At 34.4% G+C, this 24,682-nt stretch overlaps 1 protein-coding gene across 1 annotated transcript; it reads left to right on the plus strand.

Annotated features, from left to right (window-relative positions):
- Positions 1–519: 519 nt before the first annotated feature.
- Positions 520–19,016, plus strand: LOC105420203 (putative polygalacturonase At2g43860). The gene is made up of 7 exons (XM_088866541.1): positions 520–853; positions 972–1,101; positions 7,574–7,741; positions 13,190–13,397; positions 16,871–16,952; positions 18,588–18,701; positions 18,983–19,016. Exons 4-7 carry the CDS (start codon positions 13,238–13,240, stop codon positions 18,999–19,001), a joined length of 375 nt encoding a protein of 124 aa, XP_088722667.1. The 5' UTR covers positions 520–853; positions 972–1,101; positions 7,574–7,741; positions 13,190–13,237; the 3' UTR covers positions 19,002–19,016.
- Positions 19,017–24,682: the final 5,666 nt, after the last annotated feature.

Here is a 24,682-nt window from a genome sequence, read left to right on the forward strand (position 1 = left end):
TTGCATACGGATACATCCGGTGCACCTAGAAATTTTATCATGGTATATAATTTTGATGTAAAATGTTCTTAGAATTATCTCAAAATCTATTTTTATATCTAATTATAAAAGTTTTAAATTTCAACAATGGTTAAAATCAAGTAGATCTATAAATATATAAAAATCTTGATAATGGACGGTGCAGATAATATGTTATAAAATGCACTAGTTTTGAGATTTAAAATCTTTTTATTTTTCATGGTCATACATCTCAATGTCGAGATGATCAATCAACGGGTTTTTCAACATTAAAACTACGTTTTCAAATGGATTTTTAAAGTGCATATGTAGTTCTACATTATAAGGTTGCATCCTTATATAAATTTTTTCCTTTTATATAGCCTTAGACTTGCCTAGCATGTCATTATTTTCGCTCAAACTTGTAACAACCCAAAAATCTAACGTGAGACATTCCCTGGCTTGAAGAACAAGTCAACTCCATTATGTTAAATACATGCCCCAGCTCAATGGGATAAAGAAATCGTCCCACATGGGACAGGTTTCCCCTAACAAGGTATAGGAAATGTGGCTTGAGGGTAGGGCCAGGAGTGGTCCAACAAGGACCGAGCTAATGTGCGCCTCAGCCAAGCCATCCCTATTTGGCCCAATCCGGCCCTTTTATTCTTTATAATTTTTTTATACTATCATTTTTTCCATTTGGCCCGCCTGCCCAAGCCGGTCCCCACCTGAAGGGGGCTTGGCCCAAGGCCTCTTGGGCCCTGTCTCAGCCGGTCCAGGCCTCTAGGGCTGGCATGCCCCGTTGATAAAAAGAAAATTGGGGCCAAGAACCCTTGCAGAAAAAATATTATAAAAAGTAATGCGAGAAATATTCAGTCTCTTTATCATTTTTTATTTTTTATGCGATAGAATGAAATCTCAGTTGATTCGATTACAAATTACTGGTTAATATTTTTACATTTTGTTGTTTGCAGGCGTTCCTAAACCATGGGATGCAACGTGGCAAAGCATGAGCACCCCCACCTTGATTATACAGGCAGGAACGCCCTTTTTGCTTAATCCCATTTCAAAGGCCCTTGCACTTCCCAACCTATCAATGTTCAGGTGCCCTTTCTTTTTCTTTTTTTCTTTTTTTGGCATATTTTCCAAAGATAACGCTTTTAATGTTCCAAATATGACAACGTTTTTATTATTTTAATTTCTCTTTTTTTTTTTTTTTTTTGAAGTAAAGAACCGTTCTGAGGCCTAGGTTCTTGAATTGCTTTGCTTCTATGAAGATTGTATAAGCCAAGTACTCCTAGGTCTAGCACATAGGACCAATCCTTGGACTGCGGATTTCAGTTCTAAGATCAGTCCAAGGTTTTAGAATATGAACAATTTGGCTTCTTTGGATATTGGGTAAACCAAGCGGTACGAGGCTTCAGATCTCGACCCCGTACTTGGATAACTACTTTCATGGTCTAGGGACTGGTCTGAGGTTTTAGATCTCTAACCGCTCTCCTTCCACAATGTTCCACCGAGCCAAGCAATTAGATGCCTGGGATATTGGACTTGTAGACTTACAATTATAATAAATCTTGGACCTCTGCTCCATAATTACCATGGTACAGATGCAAATTACCCTTTTCAAGAACTTACAATCGACTTAGTCAAGTACACCAGACGACTAGGGTTTGGATGGCAAGTCCTGGTACTATTCTCATGAGACAGCAGTGTCTTACCAAGTTGATTTGGATTAGGACTACTAATTGGATTACGTGCCTTGCACTGTGAAATATCATGAAAGTTAATAAAACAAATGCCACCCTTGATATTATATATATATATATATATATATATATATATATATATATATATATATATATGAAAATACACCTAACTTTAAACTATTAAGATTTTACCCCTTTTTTATTATTTCATCTCATGTTTATTTTTTATTTTCATGTATTTTGCAATTAAATCAAAATTATTTGTAAAATATTGAATGGTTGATCTCTTTGATGAATTTCTAAAAAAAATAAAATAATAATAATAATAATAATAATAATAAAATAGAAATATGCAACATTAAAAAAAATAATAATAATAATAAAAACCCGGTAGTATACCTCCTCCTTCTTCATTGAGAATGAAGATCTGCATGTTCCCTTAAACACTGTTCTATCTAACAAAGAAAATGAGCTTCAAATACCAAATTCTCATGAGACAGCCGAGTCGTGCCAAGTTGCCTTGGATTAGGACAATAATGGGACTTCCTCTAGTTCCATAATTTGAACCTCACCTAAAAGTCCTAAACATATACAGAGACCAGGGAGGCAGGATTGTATTTTGTGAAATCTTCATTTGGAAGATTCTCATTGACCAAGCCAGTTTACCGTGTTTGTTTTATGCGAAAACAACATTCTAAAATCCAACTATACAGATTAACAACTTTATATTGCTATGCAAATTAATGGCTCGTCATGGGAAAGCATGAAATTCCTCTAGAGAAGTATTCGTTGAACTACAAGGTGCAGGTATTTTTATGATTAGCTGTACAAAATAAATTGTTGACGGTGGATAATTTGATTAGGAGGGATAAAGTTTTACCCAACATTTGTTTGACGTGCAAAGAGGATGAGGAAACTGGAGATCATCAATTTATCCACTGCCATGTTGCCTCTAGAATTTGGTATTGGTTATATGGTTTACTTAGGGTACATGGTACACTACCCAATTCTGTGATGGGTATAGTGTCACAGTTGGCCTTTAATCATCTACCATCTGTGGGTATTTTTCTTTGGCAAATTGCAAGAAGAGTTGTGTTATGGGAAATTTGGAAGGAGAGAAATAGGCGGACTTTTGAGGGGAGAGAGTCTATCTTTCGATAGACTGCCCAGTAAGGTCAAATTGTCTACCTAGTCATGGTTCTTGGTTACTAGGGAGGGTTGGGGGATTTCATAACCAGATGTTTTGTTGAATTTTTTAAATCTGTTTCTATTGGGTAGAGTTAAGATGAGATCTAGGAGTATTTGGGTGACACCTACGAGTGGGAGTTTTACGTTAAATTTTGACGGGAGCTCTTTTGGTAATCTAGGTTTGGCGGGCGTTGGGGGAGTTTTGCATGACTGTTTTGGAGAGGTTATCTTCTCATATGCTGGCCGTATTGGTTAGCCATGGCTAACCAATCAGAGTTATTAGCTTTGCTCCAAGGTTTAAAAATTTTTATATCTAGAAACCTTGGTAATAGCTGCATTATTGAAGGAGACTTTTTGAATGCTATTATATGGTGCAAGAAGGAGTTGCACATTCCTTGGAAACTGACGTCTAGTTGGTTGCAACTTATGGATTTGATTACTTCTCTCTCTGTTTGTTCTGCCATGTTTATTGTGAGGCGAATTCCTTGGATGACTCTCATGCTAAAGGAAGGTCATCTTTGTCCACTCTTGGTATTTCTTCTAATGTTATTTCCTTTGAGTAGATTCGCTTAATAAAGTAAGGAATATTTGTAAAAAACAAAAAAAGTGTATACGACAGCACGGGAGCATAAAAGAGTATTTGACTACTCTTGTTAGTCCCAAAAAATATATCAATAAATAAAATGAATTCGATAAAAAACTCACTCGTATATGTCCTTAAATCACACGAGGGACTTAAGATTACATATAAAAACCTATAGACCAAGCCATCCGATGATATACCTTTGAGAGTCATCTTTTGTGAATCTCATTCACCCCTTTTTCCACCTTTCTCTATCTTATCTTTACTTGAGGGGCTAACCTCTTTTTATAGATAACCATTTAGTTTGTAATTCTCACATTTATGGTTTATAGGAGTTGAGATCCTAGTGTAACTCTTGCCTTAATTTCCTTAAGTGTCGCTAATTAGGATTAATAAATTGTCATCAAATTGTTAATCCTATGTACTTGAGCTAAACATGTCATTAGTGCACTAATGACTCAAATAATAGGATATCATCCAAGTATTCCTACAATTTAATAAAAAGATATTTAGAAATTAAATTATTTTGTATATCTATAATATAGAAAAACAATTCTTAAAAGGCATCCAAACATATCACTGGGTTTTCCCTCCAATGCAACATCCTATAAAAGCTCTATGGATCCTAGTATATGGCATTGTTGTGAAGAGTCTTAGGTTTCTTTGAAGGGACGCAGTGTCCCTTACGCAGTGTCCCTTAATCATATGGAAATACATACTTGTTTTTTATAGACAAATTACAAATCAGAAAATATAGAAATAAATCACATATTCTTACATTATACACATACTTACGATAAACACAATATATTGTATATACCCTTTCTCAAATATACAGATTATAATATACTCCTTCCATATTAACTAGATATATAATATATACTTTCCTTTCACACTCCCCTCAAACTCAAGATCCTATGAATGAGAGCAACTGGAGTTTGAATACTAATTATGGGAATAAGCAATTGGATCTTCAGATAGCATGACTAGTAGATGCAATGGTTGTCATGCTCATATTGCTTGATCAACAAGCACAGAAAGCCATGGCGGATCAAATGGCCTTAGGAACTAAGGGTTATAGCAGAATAGGCTTGATCATTCAAACAAAAATCAAAGCAGTCGAGATAGTTGAGAGAACAAAATGACACTTGGAAGAGCCAATAGAACTCGGTGTGGATTCGAGACAGATTCAGCAACTTGCAGACCAGAACAAACATGATCGAGTAACAGAGCAACAAACTCGATCATACAACAAATTTACAGAGGGTCATGTTTTTTTCTTCCAAGTTTGAGTTGGTCAAAGAGCAAGATCGAGTAATAGAGTAACAAACTTGATCTTATAAATAAGACGTGACAGAGCAAAGATAAAATCAAAATAATGCGTGATTTTCTTTTTTTTTTAGAGTGGTTTTTCAGAAGAGTTTCAGAGGGTCAATGATAATATCATATCAAAATGGCGGGGTGAGATTCTGTGCCTGTTGTGCCATACCCCTTTGTCCACACTGCCATCCCTAGAGCTCTCTCTCTCTTCTTCCCCACCCACCTCATAACTCGTCGCAAGAGGCTTCAATAACCAATTGGCTGATGACTACAATTTAGAATGAGTCATCAACAATTAGGGGTCGTTTGGGTACCTGAAATCTATTAGAGGGAAACATATTACAAGGAAATATGAGATTTATCATGTTTGGGTACACTTCAACTATAAGAAAATGGAAATAAATTACACAAGATTTCCCTAAAATACGTGAAATCTATTACGCGCAGAATGACTGTATAGACTTGTCTTTTATAGACATGAAATCTATTACGCGTAGAATGTCCATTAATCGTATGAATATATAGACTTGTCTTTTATAGACAAATTACAAATCATAAAATACAGAAATAAATCACAGATTCCTATACTATACCCAGACTTATCATAAACACAAGATATTGTATATACCCTTCCCAAATATACAGATTATAATATAGACCTTCTATACTAACCGGATATACAATATATACTTTTTACCACATGGGATTTCACATATACTATACTATATGACTTTTGTACCATTATTAAAAAATAAATTCTCAAGAGAAAAGTGACTGATAGGCCATATTTCCAACCGGTCAGAGTAACAAGTACTCAGGATCGCCCCTTGGCGAGCCTGAGTTTCCCTGAGTTGGGTGTATCACTCAAGAATTTTAAAAAAACTTCAAAAATTTATAAAAAATAACAAAAAAGAAAGAATTATTGGTGATATCTTTCTTTATGTTTTCTTTCATTTTGACATGATTGGAACATTCTCCAATTCATGACCTCTAGTCACAAATTGATTTTTTTAAAATCTAGTTTTTACTCTTTTTTTTACCTCATTTTGATGTGTTTTGCTTAATCTTACTTCAAACATACGCATATGTTTCCTATTTTTTTGGATTTTATTGTTTTTGTAATTTTTTTTACTTTTTTTTCTTTTATTTTGCAGACACAATACTTGGCTCTATTTGAGCCAAGTACTTAGGTCGGCATGGGCCGGGTACTCACCCTGAATAGTGGTTTCGAACACGGTACATATAAGAAAAAAGTACGTCTGTACCATAAGTAGAAGGGGTACCCCCAGGTCCATATTTATGCAAAATTTATGTGATGGTCGACTCTGCATGCCATTGTGTTTTCGAAATTTGCCCAACAATCTATTGTTCCAAATATCCGATTAGTTTTTTTTTTTTTTTTTAATTTTTTTTTAAAAATGTAGGCGTGGTTATATGGGTGGGGAGCACAATTTTGGATAATGTCTTATATTTCCAACATCAGACTGAGGTTAGACAATTCATTGTTGTAAAAAACAACTAAGGTTTGGTTTGATATTGAAAATATCGGACCAATCCAGGGCGGTCCCATGTTGCGTACATTGTACATTCTTCAAAGTTAAACACATGACTATATTTTGAGCATTTGACCTCGAAAGACACAATAAAAACTGCCCGATATTTCAGTCTAAAGAAAAAACGACATTGACAATGAATATATGAGGTGGAATGTTTACCACATCAAATTGTCCAACTTGTGGGCAATGCGATATCCGACAATGAGCCCTCACCATTAAAAAAAATAAAAAATAAAAATGGACACACCTAGATTTCGAAAAATAAATAAAAAATAAGAAAGTGGTCCACTATTCACACCGATGGACCGATGGAGGGGCAAAATATTAAAGGAAAACAACAGTGTCTAGGGTTGGACCTCCCTGTAAAATTTACATAAAAATGGACCTACATAAAATATCCCCTTTGGCTTATGGTACAGATCTAATTGTTCAAAAGATATACCATGGTAACATTTTTTGGTAGAGACTCCTCTAGATTCCTATGTGTTCACATCAGAGGGCTGTCAAAGTGTAACAGTGGAGTGGACGGACCTCCAGAACGTTTTAATGGATGAGGAGTTTGCTACTATACTACTGTAACTTGTATGCTAAATAATAGTATACAAACCTGGAATTAGGGTTCTTAACATTTCTAGCCCACGGGCTTTCAGGTCGGGTTTGCGCCACATGTTAAGGCCGCCAGCGGGAATCGGCTGGACTTGGCAAGCTTGAAATATTTTGGGTCGGAGCTTGACTGAGCCAGTCTGGAAATTTTTTAAGAAAGTTATACTCTTTCTGAAAAAAAATTCCCTATTTATATGAGGCTCCGGGAGTCATAGTTTTTTGGATTTGTGATGGATTCGGACCTCGTCATCATGAATTTGGGCATGGCCCAGCTCGAAATTTAATTTGAGCTTGGGTTGGGACTACCTTACATGATTTTGGGCCGTGCTCAAGCCTGGGAGGTCCCGCCTGAATCCAGCTTGTTAATAGACATATATGGACTTCCTTTTTTTTTTTTTTGAGTAATTCAATGTAGAAGACCGTCCCTATCTGCTGTTTCAAATAGTTTAAGAATTAATTATTTTGAAAATGTTAATGGATAATGTCAGTGGAAATAAAAACCATAAAGTGGTTACTAGGTGTGGGGGTGCTACAAGTCCATCCCCAACCTTGGTTTTTAAGTACTTGATTATTCCTATGAGAGAGAGAGAGAGTATAATATAGTTGTTTTGGTACAGGTATTAGGGACTATAGTTGCACCAGCCTCGACTTCTCCATATGGTGGTGATGTTGATCATTGGATCTATTTCAAGCACGTGGATGGCCTCAGCATTCAAGGATCAGGCACAATCGACGGCCAAGGACAGGTGTGGTGAAACACCAAATGCAATCAAGAATCAAACTCGGTATTTACCATTATACCCATCTACCTTACTGTTTGGATGGTACCCATCATTGAGGGCTAGCTCTAAGAAAATCTCATCCGCTATCTTTCGGCTCAGAATGGGGCAGAACATCATTATATTGTTAATCCTCGTACTCTAATGTTAGTTTTTCATCTTCTTATTGATACTTTTTTGCTCATCTCAAAACTTTATTTGCCCTAATTATTGTTTTATTATTATTATTATTGTTATTATTATTATTACTATGGTAAGGATCCGATGAGCCCCTCACACATGCGGGCTCTATTGAACCCTACTTTGTTGCCATCCGATCTCATTTAACATCTCGAAGAAAGATGCTGTGCCAAGTCACCGGTAAAAAGGTAAAAATCAACCGGGTGAAAGAGTAAATGTTAGGAAGTTAAGTTATTATTTTATTTTTATTATGTTACCTCTGATGAGAGCCTCCCATACTTGGTTTCTTGAGATTGGATGAAGCAGTGGATGAGCATGGAGCAGTTTCCCTCTTATCTCTCTTTTGCGATCCCAATTTTGAGCTTGTTTATTTCTCTCACTAGAATCGATGAGGCCTGTTTTGATGGAAGAAAAGTTAGGCTTTTCAAGTAATGCGATTTTTGGCAGAGAGAAAACTGGTTGTTTCCAATAGTCTTGTTTCTTGGCCTGAAAGCTTTTGGTTTCTATCACTACGGTTTCTCTCACTATGGTTTCTCTCATTTAAAATGGAAGACTAGCTTTCATTAGTTGCAAATTTCTCTCACTAAAACTGAATGACTAGCTTTCATTAGTTGAGGTTTTGCTGTGTCGTTTATTTTAGTATAATGGTGGGGAAGACGAGCCCTTTCCAGTATTTTTCAAGGAGGTTAGGTGTTAGCTTTTTTTAATGTATTAGTAGAGGTAGTTTTAGTGATAGGAATGAAAACCACAATGTGGTGACTAAGATGTGGGGTGCTACCTCTACCTGCCCACCCCTTTTCCCGCTGCTACTGTGTTTTGAAAACTACTATTTGATCCACAAAAACTGCTATATTTGAAAACCAGAGATGGACAATTTATGGCTTGGACATCACCAGGAGAATCTAGTCTAACCTTTGTCTCTCTGGATTTGGCCAAGCTTCCCCTCCTCCAATATTGTAAAACACTTTCGATCTTAATTTTCGATGCCATTCCGCTGAGAATTTTTGCCATTCTCTAATATCTTTTGAAGAAATGGAGGTACACTCTGATGAGGGTTCATTTATCTTTCTTTGCTCCTGATCGGGTTTGGTAACTTGCCTTAAAAGGGAAAAATCAAGAGGCAAGGACAAGAAACCACCATTAACAGCCGGAAAAACAAATTGTGTTTTCTCACCAGAAAGAATCAAGAGGCAAAGATAAGAAACCACAGAGAGAACCCAAATTCTTTTCAGGCTGAAATAGAAAATGGTGACTGGGCTTTCTCACTTCTTTTCCCCATTTTTTTCTCTCGCTCTCTTCAATTCCACCTATCTCTATGTTTTCTTTCTCTCTCTAATTACTGCACAGTCTTTTTTCTCTCTAATCCATCCACCTTCTCTGTGAATTCTTTCTTATCCATCCGCTTGTTGAATCCTTCATCACATCCTATACATTTTCTCTTTCATCTGTTTTTGCCCTCTTCTCTTGGATCTTTTTATTTATTTTAGACGTAATGGTTGCCTTTTATAAAATGATGTCTCTACAAATTGATCCAAGAGAGGAAGAGAGAGCTCCCCTTGATCAGCTTTCTTTGCTTCCCTCGTAACATAAAATTTATATACTTCTCTCTATCTAACCGTCCATTCTGAATGAATGGTTAAGATTGCCCCAATCACAATGTCATATCTATACACTATTTTATTTTTAATTTTTTTCTATAAACTTTTTTGACACCAAATTTTATAAGATCAAACGGTGAGTGGCTCTCTTGATCAAAATTTGATGGCTGGACGATAGGAGAAGCATAAATCTTATGACTTGGCACTACATCTTTTCTCAAGATGCCAACGGAGTTCCAATGGTAATAGAATGGGGTCCTATATTATGGGCATGTGTGAGGGGCTTATAGGATCATTACTTTTATTATTATTGTTGATTGTTTATGTTGTTGTTATTGTTGTAGAATTGCTTAGATTGCATTTATTGGTATCATCAATTTTGAAAAATTTGGAAATATATGACATTTTGTTTCTTCACAAGGTTGACGGCGTTTTTCATGACCCAAAGTCACCATTCCAATATTTAAGTGATAACTGCCTAAGATTACATAACCAACGTGTTTCCATCGAAAATGTGATTTGGGCTTTATGAAAATATTTCACCGACAATTTGATTTTGAAAAATACTTGTTTTTATGAAATGTTTCAAAAAGTAAACTGGTGGGCCGAGTATAGCATTGGCCTAACAAATTGAAATAAACTGGTGGGCCCAGTATAGCATTGGCCTAACAAAGCCTAAGTTAGTTCTAATATGACAGCAACAACATCAATAACAACATTTATTTAATTTTTTTGTTGTTGTTTTTGTTTTTGTCATTATTATTGTTATTGTAATTATTATTGTTATTGCTATTACTACTGTTACTATTATTATTGTTACTATTATTATTGTTGTTAGGCATAAAATCTCTTTTAGTAAAACAATACCCACGTGTGCCATTCATATAGCTCATCTATGTAACTGAGGGTTTTAAATTATGTGGATGGCTGCGGTTACCAGAAAAATGGATATACAAATCCACCCCAAAGGCATCAAAGAATATGTATGCATTTTTGCTTATGCTCGTTTATCTCTTTTCTTTTCTTTTCTTTTTTTTTTTGTTTTTTTGCAGGGTTGTAACAATGCGCCAGCGGTTAGTTTCTTTCTTCCCCATCAATTCCATGAAAAATTTTATGGTTCTCGTATCATTGAATAAAAGTATGCCCAAGGATTCTGTGTTTAAAAGCAACTAATCTTATGCAGATCCAAGTGTTAAAAATCTCAAAATTCAAGTTCTTGGTACTTTTTCAAAAAAAAAAAAAAAAAAAAAAAAAAAACAACAACAAATTGTAATATGGTGAGAGCACCTCAAAGTTTCATGGCAAAAATTTCCTCTTTGGTAGATCTTTTGCTAGAGGGAGAATGTCAACTATATATGACCCTGTGAGAGCTTGTTGTAGGCCCTAAAACTATACATATGATCCAGAAATAGTGCTTGTCTCAACCTTGTTATTATCAAGATTAGTAGGTGTATGATAAAAATAAAAGCAAACGAGTGTATCTGAAAACTAATTTGGTTTTATGCCAAGAAGGTCAACAACCGATATTCTTTTCCTGTTTAGGCAACTGATTGAGAAGTTTGGGACGAAAGAAGAACACCTCCAAATGGTCTTCATTGACTTAGAAAAAGCTTATGATAGAGTAACCTGATATTTAATTTTGAGGGTGTTGGAAAAGAAAAGAGTCTTCAGACACTACATTGACTTGTTGAGAGATATATACGATGGAGTGCTAACTAGTGTGCGAACAATTAATGGAGATGTGAGTGAGCTTTCAGTGATAATAGGTTAATGGAGATGTGAGTGAGCTTTCAGTGATAATAGGTCTACATCAAAGGTCAGTATTGAGCCCGTACCTATTTGTCTTAGTTATGGACGACTTAACCAGGAACCTGCAGGATGAGATACCGTAGTGTACGTTGTTTGCAGATGAGATAGGTTTGATCAATGATACCAAAAATGGCATCAATACAAAGTTAGAACTTTGGAGGGAATCTTTAGAATCCAAAGGTTTTAAAAGTAGCAGGATTAAGACAACGTATATGGAATACAAGTTTAGTAATAATAGGAATAGAGATGATCAACTAGGAAGTAAAAAAAAGACCGCATTTTCGATATCTTGAGTCGATAATCCAAGAAAATAGAGAGATTGAAGAAGATGTTGCACATAGAATTTGAGCTGGGTGGGCAAAGTGAAGATATACAACGAGAATTTTATATGATCCCCGCATATAAATGAAGCTGCAAGGTAAGTTCTATTGGTCAGCTGTGAGATAAACTTTACTTTATGGGGAGGAATGTTGAGTGGACAAAAAACAATATATCCATAAAATGAGTGTAGTGGAGATGATGATATTGAGCTGGATGAGTGGCAAGACAAGAAGGGATAGAATTCGAAATGATTACACTCAGAAAAGTTCAAGTGGGGCATCAATAAGCGATAATCTGAGAGAGAGTAGAATTAAGTGGGCTGCTCATGTGTGGCGTAGACCCAGTGCTACACATATTAGGAGGTACGAGTTAGTTCAAGTAGAAGGATTGAAAAGGGCAAGGAGTAGGCCCAAAAAGATATGGGGACTTTTGGCCTCATTGAGGATATGACTTTAAATAGAGCAGAATGACAAACCAGGATTCATGTAACCAACTTCAATTAATTGGATAAGACTATGACAATGGTGTCAATAAAAATAAAAACATAGAAATGAGGACTACTTAAAAAAGAGTAATGATCCTATGAGACCCTCCCACACCCATGTGTGGAGGACCCCAAATGATCACCATTAAATTTGACATAAATCTCTAGAAAAGTTATCACATGGGTGTGGAACTTGACTTTTTTAGAGATCTGCGTCAAATTTAATGGTGGAATCCTATACACATAGGTGTGGGAGGGTCTCATAGGATCATTACTCTTCAAAAAGACATGGAGGACAACTTTGATTTTTGGTCGGTTTGTTAGATTTGAACCAAGGGGTATCAATATGTCGAACCGACCAGCCCGAACCAACAAGATCCCACATGGACCCCTCGAACCCAACCAGGACTAGGGTCGGGTCCAAGTGACATGGACCTATACCCCATTTGGGCTCAAGTCATTTGGACCAATGTGGTCGCAATTAATCTTGACCATTGGATGTGAAATTGGGTGGCTACATTTATTCCACTGACCATGTTCAAACTTTACAAGGAATTTTGTCAAAATTTTGTGATACACTCAAGCTATCCGATTCCACATCTGCTTACAAATAATTGCGACTTCCTTGTATAAAAAGTAGATAATCTTATTACATACAATCTCTTTAATATTTAGGCCATATACTCTTCTCCCAAGCATACCGTCCACTTGCGCCATCGGGTGAAAGAGTAACATAAGGGAATCTATATTACTCCATTCGGTGAAAAAGCTACTCCAGAAATTCATATAGGAGCATACTGTCTACATACCCCATCCGGTGAAAAAGCTGCTTGAAAGGTGTTTAGGATCTGAAACTTCGAAAACCACTTAACAATAGAAAAATGGTTATTTTGAAAAACAAAAACTCAAATTTTGAGTTCTTCAATTTCCATTTCAATATCACATAGTAAATAAATTTAGAGAACTATGGGCTTTGCAGATTAGAGAGAGAGAAACCAAGGAAATTAATTGGGAGGAAGAGAGAGAGAGTAACCAAGGAAATTAACAATGGTTTTGTGGCAGGAATTGTCCATTCTTTCGTGCAGCAATGTAAATTTGAGAGATCTGCACATGGTTAACGGCCAGAAACAACATGTCAGAATAGATGAGTCTATTACTGTTTTCATAGGGGGTCTCCATATTAGTGCTCCAGGCGACAGCCCAAACACCGATGGCATACACATCCAAGGCTCTCAACATTTCAACATTGAGAATAGTTACATTGCCACTGGTATCTCTCTCTGTCACTCAGGCGTGCGCTCACACACAGAATTCAGTTCATGGTGGTGCAATGCCTTCCTCTTTAGTTGATTACGCTGTCGGAAATTTTCTATGAACATTATTTTCTCTTCCTTGATGTTAATAAGGAAATCAATAGAAACTGCAGAGCCTGTAGAGTTTCTCAATCTTCATGCTTTTCTGTTTTTCGAATTTGAAGTGCATTTGAACTCTGGAAAACTTTCAGTCTGAGGACAGTAATGGCACCTTGCTATCTCATTTTAGCATCCTCCCATATCATTTTTATTTCATTTTGGCCAGAATTTGGGGAATTTTTCGGCAAGGCGAGCCAATTTCAACTCGAAGTGGTCATTTTGCAAAGCCCTATGGTCCCACCTTTGTCCGAGGGACTACCTGAACATTTTAGCTTTTTTTTCTTTGAATTTTACTCCAATCTCTATTTACCAATTAAATAAACATGGTTCACCTTTTGGGACCACGTCCTGAGTAGAAAGAGACAAATCCGCTATTAACTCCATGGTTAAAATAATCTTCTAAGAAACAAGATTTCTTGGGCTCACTCATTTTTTTTAGATATTTCTCTATCGAGGTTTTTTTCTATTTTCTTTCACGGATACTTCTTTTCTTTCTAGGGGCATTCTCTTTCTAAAATAAATTTTTTTTTTCTCTTTTTCTTCTCTTTTTCTTTCTTTTATTTTTCTACAAAGAAAAGGCTTAAGAAGATCACTAATTCTCTTTCATCTTCTTCTTCTCTCTAAGAAGGATAACTTTTTCTCACTTTTTTTGCTCTCTCGGAAAAGGATAACTCTCTCTCTCTTTCCAAGCGAAAGATCTTCTTCTTCTCTAAAAGGTTTTTATAGAGCCAAGGCTCTCAACAATCAAGTTAGAGCCCACCTAGAAAATTTCATTAGAAGAGGTTATTTTGATGCCCAAATATCCTCAAATCGATCATCTCGACATCAAGATGCATGGACATGAAAAATAAATAGATTTCAAGTTTTGGAAATAGTGCATCTTGTGACGCATTTTCGGACCATCAATTTTCAGAATTTTCAAGTTTTTATTGATATGCTCGATCTACACTATTTTTGAAGCTTTAAATTTTATTATTAAAGATGAAAATATATTTTAAAGCTTTCATAAAGATTTCCAGTACTGAAACTACATTGCTTGACACTATTTGAAGGTGTGCTTTATTTTGATTGTTTAGAGCCTCCGCCCTATACAAACCTCACCCTTTTTCAATATACCACCATTTTTCAATACACCACCTCCTAAAGAATGGCCCATTGTTTAGAGCCTCTAATCTATACAAACCTCACCCTTTTTCAATACACCACCACCTAAAGAAATGGCCCAAGAGAGGTGCGCCCCCACGAGAGGTGGCTTTGGTTAAAGGGCAGTGACTTCATGCCACCGTTGTATCATAATATAATGCAACAACACTTCTAGAAAATCGTATTTGTCATATTTGTATGACCCAAAATTTTATACGTACACTCTCTTCATCTCAATAATCAATCCCCAAAAAAAAAAAAAAAAAGTTTAATTTGAACCCAAGATATGATCAAAATGAGTCCCCTCCAAAAACGAATATCGACTATTCATTTGGTGAATTTCAAGATCTTGGCCTTTATAAACTCAAAATCTTTTTTCTTTTATTTTTTAACACTGTTCATCTAATGATAATAATACCATCCAAAAAAAATTGAAAATGCAAAAAATATCTTTCTAAAGCGAAGATCTAAGCATCTCACCGAAATGAATGGCTTATGTTAATTGGGCTAAAAAAGTACTTTCTAGGTTGTGTTTTCAAATTTTTCTTTTTTGCGATTGTTCATTAGAATGAAAAGAGTGTATATTTCAAAATTTTAGATCAAACAAATGGCTATAACATGGTTTTTGAAGGTTGTTGTATCATATTACTATACAACCATTGCATGAAATCATTGCCCTTGGTTAAAACCCCAACCAAGAGTAACCAAAAAAACCATTGGTTAAAATCCCATCCAAGGATGGGTCAATAGGATAATGACCAATATGGAAAGGATATCCCTAACCTCCTAAAATGTAGCTCATCTCTATCTCCATTTTAAGTAAGAGATAGATGATATATTTACCCATTACCCGTATCAATCACCTTAGACTTCTCATATTTCATGGGGAGTAAAAAATAGAGGATATATTTACTCATATCAATCACGTGAGACATTTCATATTTTATGGATCATGACTTGTCAACAAGTCATATTTCAATTTTTCTAGAGCTGCCCTTTTAGAAATATAATTTTCATTGGTGCCTCTCCCTCATAGAATGGGACTTCTAACTAGCGTTCACAAAATCAAAACAAAACGGTTAAGACATGGGCCTGGAAGTGGTTTAATTGGCCTAACCGGTAAACTAGCCTATTCAACTGCTCTAACCGGGCAAGTTTCGGGCGGCCAAAAAAGTAGTGAAAAAAAATGCAAAAAAAAACTACTAAAATATGAAAAACATATAAAGAATGATTTAAACAAAACATATTAAAATGAAGTTGAAAATTAATGAAAAAAATGGATTTTAACCCATTTCATATTTTTCAATGGCTATTTTTAAATTTTTCTAAAAAAAAATGGGAAAATATAAAAGTGAGTATTAATAACATTTTTTTGTAATGTTTCCCATAATGGAAAGAATATTTAAAAATGCATTACAAATCAAATTCCTTATTTTTTAGAATTTATACATATTTTTTTTAAATTTTTTTTTTAAATACCGGTTGATCATCCTAACAACCCAAAATTGAAACCCGCCACTGGCCGATTCTGATCTAACTGAGCGGTTAACGATTAGATCGGGCGATTTTACGAACAATGCACCCAACACATTCCCTTTGAACTCCAAGCAAATTACAAGGAAAATTTTGGGATTACAGTTTCCATCTTACGCTTTGTTCCAAAGAAAATCGTAATTATTTTGTTGCGTCACATCTGTAGAATCGGATGCTTGCTCCTGAAAATGACGAATTTGTTCTTGTATTATCATAAATATTTTGTGCCAACCTAAGTTTCAACAGGTGGACTCTGTTATGTGAAAATGAGGATATATGTTTTTTTTTTTTTGACAAATATAAAATAAGAATGTATGTTAAACAAAGGTTTGATGGTTGTTTTGTGCAGAGGGAGCTAAGAATTTATTTTTATTTAATCTATTTAAATCTAAATTTTGGTAAATATCGACGATCCCTTTCATCATTTTTATTTACTATTGTATTTAGTTTCTAGGATTTCACAATTCCAACAATTCTCCAAGAAATCAAAAAATTTTGTCTCCCCTAGACTTATATTGAGTAGTACTCACAGAATTTCACAAAAATTGTAATATTCAGATGAAAAACGACCTATTTCAAAGATACTTCAAAAGAAAAATAAATGTTCGATTAGTGAGCATTTTCTATAGAATATTGTTGCTTGTTTCTATTGCAGGTGATGACTGCATTTCCATAGGAGATGGATCTTATGATGTAAATATCTCGCAAGTCACATGTGGACCAGGTCATGGCATAAGGTAATCCTCACCGTATATTTGATATCTTGGATTAACAAATACAAAGTTTGTGCCTCACCATGCAAATTTTGAGTTGTCTTCCAATAAAAGAATACTAAGATATACTAAGATTTTGGTAACTAATTTTCCAAAAAAACAAAAAAGGCTTTTGGTAACCGCTTCACACCCACTTAAAGAAAATATTACTTTTTTTTTTTTTTTTAATAGGTCATCATCTTCATTATCATTAGAGCTTTATCCCAATATTTGATGTCACAACACAATCATGTTATGTCATTCTACTATATCAAAGGCCATATCCTCGGTAAGTCCATGAGTCCCCATATCGTTGTTTAGTACTTTCTTCCATGTCCTTATGGACGTTCCTCTTTCTCTTATAGAGCCATCCACTTGAACCAACTCGCACCTCATAATGGCTGTTGTACTTGGTTTACATGGAAAACTGACGTAAGTCTACTTTCACTCAACTTATTGCCTATGGAATTCACACCTAGGTTCTCTCATACGCATTCATTTCATTTCTTTCTAATAAGTATTTGATAATATTTCTTATGTCGCATTAGGAGTCTAGGTGATGGTGGGTCTCATGGAACAGTGGAAATGGTACATGTCAAGATTTCATTCTTTACTGATACTGAAAATGGTGTCGATGATTGATGTCTTGTAGTTTGAGAAAATAGATTTGTCAAGATGGAGTAAGAAAGACGACTCTGGAGTGCCGTTCAAAGGGTATTTTAGTAATTTATACCATCTATCTGAAACTTGATATATATTGTTGCGATTGGGGGTTTATCTAGGGTTAAGGGAAAAAAACGCAGATTGCTATGTAATCAGAGAGGTGTGAGGAAGAGAACTTTTTGTAACCCTATTTCTTCATTACCAGTAAAGAAGTTATCATCTCCCGTGGACGTAAGCACGTTGCCGAACCACGAATATCATTGTGTTGTGGTTGGTTGTTTGTTTTTTTTGTGCTTGTTTTTTCTTTCTAGTTTTCGTAGATTGTTTTCTATTTATATAAATGGGGCTTGGATTAAGACATGGCAGGTACTCGTGGGCTACTCTTCTTAAGCATAACCAACAAAAGAATGTTGGCCACAAATTAAGGAAATGGAATGCTCGTTAGCCTGTGATATAATTTTCTTAAGAAAAATCATTGTTGTAGTTCATACATTTTGATTCTGTCTTCCATGTCTTCATAGAAAATGCACCTAAAACTAATGGATGAGGTTTTTGTATGGCTTAGGTTTTATGAAAACAAATAAAGCCTCACCTAAAATTCTTGTCTGGAAAGTAGTTTCAGTGATGGAAACATCTATGATGGCTTTAAAATCAATTTCTAACACCGACAATAAATTTTGAAACTCAAAAAATGATATAAATCGTGTCAATATGTGAGCATTTATTTTTAAAGCAAAATCGATGATCTAGATAATTTGTTACAATATATATTATTTTGAGAACTTGAAATCCTATTTTTTCACAACCATAATGTTCAAGCTGAGATGATTGATGTAAAGGTTTTCTAATACTTGACTTGCAAGTTCCAATGGGTTATGAGGTGAGGATTTACTTCTTTTGATAGAGCTGCAGCCTTATCTAATCATTTTCCAAAACTAATACATCTAAACTTTCTAGGGTGGATCCGGATTCACAAGAAACATCATATTTGAAAATCTCAACTTCACGGCCATCTCTAATCGCATCGTCATCAATCAATATTATTGTCCTGACAAAGCTTGCCAGAACCAAGTAAGTTTTTTTCTCTCTCTCTATCTCTCTCTCTATTCTTTTGAACATGTATATCTTTCATATTAAAAAGTTATAATCTGATTCAGACTCGCCCGAGTTGGATCAAGATGACTTAGGATCAAGCTTCTTGGAAGTCGTAGCCCTAATCCACTTCCTAAATATAGGCACTAATGTACCCCAATAAACTTGCATTTTTGCGTCTTATTTCATTCAATAGTATCATTGAGTTACCCTCGTATCCTAATTTTTTGGGCTCATTTACCCGCTATTGATAAGTGTAGACCTCAGCTGTTGAAGTGACGTGCACTACATTGGACTCTATGGAACTTCCCAAAGTGAGGTTGCTGTTTCTCTGACCTGCAGTGAGTGTGTTGCTTGCACCAACATATTGCTAAATGGCATTGACCTAAATGCTGCAAACCCTGGAGATACTACCTCATCTTATTGCCTCAATGCTCATGGGACTATTCAGGGTCAAGTTAATCCTCCTGTTCCATGCTTAATGCCTTAAACAAACATTTTTAAATTGAAATTGGTGGCCATATGGTCCTCATAAATAGTGAGTAATAAGAGGGTTTATTTTTTATTTTTTATAGTGAACCTCTCCTCCTGTGTTTGTATGAGCTAATTGGGACTCATGAGTATTCCTCAAAGGTTTTGAAATGAATAAAACCTAGTTTTTGGTGTTCTTTTGATAGTATATGTCAGCGATTTAAAAATTGCGGAGTCTGCACGGGCTCGGGGAAGTCGACACGAGAATCTGTCACCCTGCGTCGATTCCAATAAGAAACATTATATCACCTGATTCTAAAGAAGAGCTGGTGATTGTTCTAAAGAAGAACCGGTCTATAGTGAACCACCTAAGTCAATGTACTAAATCGGTAGGTGACATCAAGACTCAGCGTTTCACACATTATGACAGGTGATTCTCTACTTGGATATTTTTTTTCAAAATAAGATTTTTTCAAAATAAGTATGACAGGTGATTCTCTACTGGGATATTTTTTTTCAAAATAAGATTTTTCCAAAATAAGAGAACTTTACCACAGTATGACGGGCGATTCTCTATTGGGATATTTTTTTTCAAAATAAGAGAACTTTGCCATGTTAAGTTGATGTCGCCACACAGACAATCACATGGCCCCATGTCCCATTCACTGGTCACCAAGTAATAGGCTGGTCCTCAGGTCTTTTATAGATGTGAAATGCCCTTGAAGTTTTTGATGTGGGACAATTCCCACTGTAGTATCTTGAGAACAAAGTTTGTAACCAGTAGCATGCAAACTGTTAATACCATGATGTATAGGCTTAAAGTACAGTGTTGAACAAACCTATTAGCATACAATTAAACCATACACTTATAACCATTAGTTCTTATGGAATTTTGCTTATTATAAAAAAATGTTTATTAAATTAATAAAAAAATTCTTTTAATAATTATGTTTATTATAAATAATATTTCTTTAATAGAGCAAGCCTTTTATAATAAATTAAATTTATTATAAAAAATATACAAGCAATTCAAATTATACATACAAGAGCCATCTTGTTCATTGAATCACATTTAGTATAATATTATAATTAATAATTATAATAATTAAATTGATAACAACATCTTATATATTATTTATTAATATGTTTTTATTATAAAATATATAATTTAGTATCTTTTGTTATAGTTGTAAATTAGATAATATTACAAGATAAATTTCAAATTTATTCTTATTTGAATAATAAAATTATCATAAAGTATAGACCAATAATTTCAATTTCAATGTATAATATTATTGTTAATTACGTTGTGATAATTGTGGACGAGTAAAGAGAATTAATAAATGTTTGATCTGATATTAATTTCACTCCATATAGGATACTATTATTTGTAATCTTATAAAAAAATGAAAGTTCTTAATGCAGTACCCCTATTTGCTATTGGATTCCAAAAAGAAAATATTTATAATGATTTTTAATAATTTTTTTGAAATTTTTTAAAGCTAAATCCGACCGATTCGGACGATTCTTGATCCAAAACGCCAATTCACCGATCCATATGGGTTTTTGGGGTACCCCATCCAGGGCATCGACCCATTTTTTAAGTCACTAGTATATGCAATTGGGATTGTAGTGGACAATTGAGTTGGACAGAGGTTTTCGCTTTTAAAAGAGAAGGATAGAGGTATCCTTGGATGAAAATAGCATCGACTTGAAGCACAATTATTTGTAATAAGTGTTACATGGATACTGACTTACGTATTCATATTTAGTGCATGCCAAGGGCCATTTCGATACTTGTTAATGCATTTTCTTTGGAGATGGCACATTTTTAGCGTTTGGATCGAAATTTTGGGATTGAAAAGTATTTCAGTTGGAAATTTTTACCATTACTTTTATCCTCTGAAATTGATTTCCAGATAGATTTCCCTATAACGGAGACACCCACTTTATAAAATATAATTAATTCCACCAAACACCCCCTCAAATTAGAGAGATGAGCTATCTCACATTTTAAGTTTTAGGGAGAGATAGTATTTTAAAATTTTAGCGAAATAAACAATATCTAATTTTAGAGAGAAAACTACCTAAAAAGTTTTATAGAGAGAAACTATCTCAAAATTTTTATAAGGAGAAACTATTTCAAATTAATTTTTAAAGAGAGAGAATATATTAAAATTTTAGAGAGAGAAATTATATTAAATTTTAGGGGGAGAAATAGCCAAAAAAATTTTAAATAGAGAAACTATCTCAAAAATTTTCGAGAGAAAAACTATCTCAAATTTTAAGATCTACAGAGAGAAAGTACTTGAAAAAATTTAGGCAAAGAAATCACCTCAAAATTTTCAAAGAAAGAAACTATCTCAAACTTTAAGTTTTTGTGAGGGAAACTATCTCAAAATTTCAAAATTTATAGAGAGAGAAACTATCTCAAATTTTAAGTTTTATGAAGAGAGAGTACCTAAAAATTCTTAGAGAGAGAAACTATCTCAAATTTTCACTTTAAAGAGAGAAGGTACCTAAAAATTTTTAGAGAAAAAAACTATCTCAAATTTTTAGAGAACGAACTATCTCAAATTTTAAGTCCTAGAGAAAAAAACTATGCCAAAATTGAAGTTTTAGAGAGAGCATGTATCTGAAAATTTTTAAAGAGAGAAACTATCTCAAATTTTAACTTTAAAAGAAATAAACTATCTCAAATTTTTTAGAGAGAAACTTTCTCAAATTTTAAGTCTTATAGAATTATAAAATTTAGAGAAATAAAGTGCCTCAAAATATTTAGAGAGAGATACTATCGCAAAATTTTTAGTGACGAAAACTATCTCAAATTTTAAGTCTTATAGACAAAACAATTTCAAAATTTTTAGAGAGGGAAACTTGAAAGCAAAAATTGATGGAGCACGAGACCAACCAGAGATCAGAGACGGGGTGCCGTGAGGCTAGTGATCGTAGAGCCCAGATCATTTATTTATCCCGTCTTCTTTTAGAGAGAGAGAGAGAAATATAATCCTTTTTTTTTTTTTATCTATACGACACGCAAGACCTCATAGCCATACGTGTCAACATCTCCCATTTGGCTATGACGGCCGAGGATAATAAGTCACATGCGTACTCTCACTTTTTAGTATGACCTTTTAAAAAAATATATTGTCATGAGGTTTTTCTCATGCTTTTACGGATATGCCTCTCATAATAAACGTCTATCATGAGAATTTTCAAGTTAATGTGGATTTCTCACATATGAAAGTCATGAGGATTTTCACGCTAATGCGGATTTCTCACTCATGAAAACTGTCTGACTTTAACATTTGTTGAGTCTCACTAAGCTAGTCTATCGTGAGGAATTTTTACGCTCATGCGGATTTCTTACTCATAAAAACTGTTTGACTTAAACATTTTTAAGTCCCATTAAGCTAATGTGCTTAGACAGTAGTTCAATACTTAGACCCTATGTTAATGGTTCAAAGATCATATCTGATGAGGACAAGTAACTAACAAGTACTTCACTTTTCTCAACTACATCCTGAATGTAGTGATATTGAATACCTATATGTCTTCCTTTGAAGTTGTTTGCTCCACTTTGAATTAATTTAATTGCGGCTTGATAATCAAAAAATATTTGGATCAATCCGTCGATTATTTGTAGCTTCAAGTTATCTATGAAGTTCTTTATCCATATGGCAAAAGTACAAGCAGTGCTACATGCAATGTATTCTACTTCTTGTGTATACCTAGCTACACACCCTAGTTTCTTGCTAGACCAAGAAACAACAGCCCCCCAAAGAGGAAAATATGTCCTAAGGTGGATTTACTATCGTCCTTATCCCCAGCAAAATCTGCATCTGAATATCCTATAACTTCAAGCTTGTCTGCGTGAAAGCACAATTTTAGATGCTTTGTTCCATTGATGTATCTTAAAATTATTTTACTACTTTTAAATAAGCTATGCCTGGATTACTTTGATATCTACTAACAAGTCTTAAGACATAACTCAAATCTGGCCTTGTACATCTTACTGCATATGCCAAGCTACCAATAGCTTGTGCATAGGGAACGTTAGGCTTTTCTTGTCCTTCTACTAGACAATCCTTCTTAGACAATTTTACTCCCTTTTCAACAAGAGTAGACAATGGCTTACAACTTTCCATTTTAATTCTTTTGAGAACAGAGTCAAGATATCTCTCTTGGCTCGAGCATAACATTTGTTATTTTCTATATCCAATTTTTTTTATGCCTAGGACAAAAGATGCTTATCACATATCCTTCATCTCAAACAGATAAGAAAGCCATGACTTAGTCTTATCAATCATTTCTGAGTCATTTCCAGCTATTAGAATATCATCTACATATAATGAGAGTATTGTGAATTTACTCCCACTCACACAATGGTCCAATCTATTTACTTCATATCTCATATGTAATATGGCATCATGAAATGTTAAGTAACATTGTTTTGAAGATTGTTTTAAACCATTTAAAGACTTATTTAATTTGTATATTTTATTTTCTTGGTCTTCAATTATGAAGCCCTCAAGGTGCCTCATGTAGATGGTTTCTTTTAGTTGATCATTCAAGAATGCAGTCTTTACATCCATTTGGTAAAGTTCTAGGTCATAATATGCAACGATTGCCAAAATTATTCTAATGGATATAAACGTTACAACTGGTGAATAAGTGTCGACATAGTCGATTCCCTTTCTTTGGGTAAAACCCTTTGCTACTAACCTAGCTTTAAATTTATCAATTGATCCATCAGATTTTAATTTCTTTTTAAGTACCTATTTAGAACCTATAAGTTTCCTATCTGATGGTAGATCACATAAATCTCAAACTCTATTCGTTGCAATAGAATCCAATTCTTCTTTCATAGCATTAAGCCATTCTTGAGATTATTGTGACTTCATAGCATCATTGAAGTCCAAAGGGTCATGGAATTCATCGAGATCAATAAGGTTGTCTGACTCCTCACTTATATAGACATAGAAATCATGAAGGTATGATGGAGGAGCTCTAGACCTCTTTTGACCACTTAACATTAGATGTGTGGGTACTTTAACATCATCATGTTGATCAGGGTTATCCAAATCTACTGTCAGTAGTGGTTCTAAGTTATTTAGGATATTAAGTGGATTATCATTATCCACTACATATATGTTTTTTTCAATAAAATCTTCTAAGAATTCAGCATCTTTGTTTTCAATGAGTCCCTTATCTTTATGATAAGATCCATATCCTTTTGATCATTCGGCGTATCTTATAAAATTACACACTAGAGTTTTGTTTTCTAATTTATTTCTGTGCTGATATGGAATTAGGACATGTGCAATCGATCCCCACTTCTTTAAGTTAGATAGATCAAGTTTTCTACATGTTCATAGTTCATAAAGGGTAGAATTTGTTACCTTAGTTGGAACTCTATTAAGAATATACATGGATGTGCTTATTGCTTCTCTCCAAAAGTTTTTGGATAGATTAGCATGAGCCATCAC

The sequence above is a fragment of the Amborella trichopoda genome, chromosome 5, assembly GCF_054954075.1.
Source record: "Amborella trichopoda isolate Santa Cruz 75 chromosome 5, AtrichopodaSantaCruz75HAP2 v2.0, whole genome shotgun sequence".
NCBI lineage: Eukaryota > Viridiplantae > Streptophyta > Magnoliopsida > Amborellales > Amborellaceae > Amborella > Amborella trichopoda.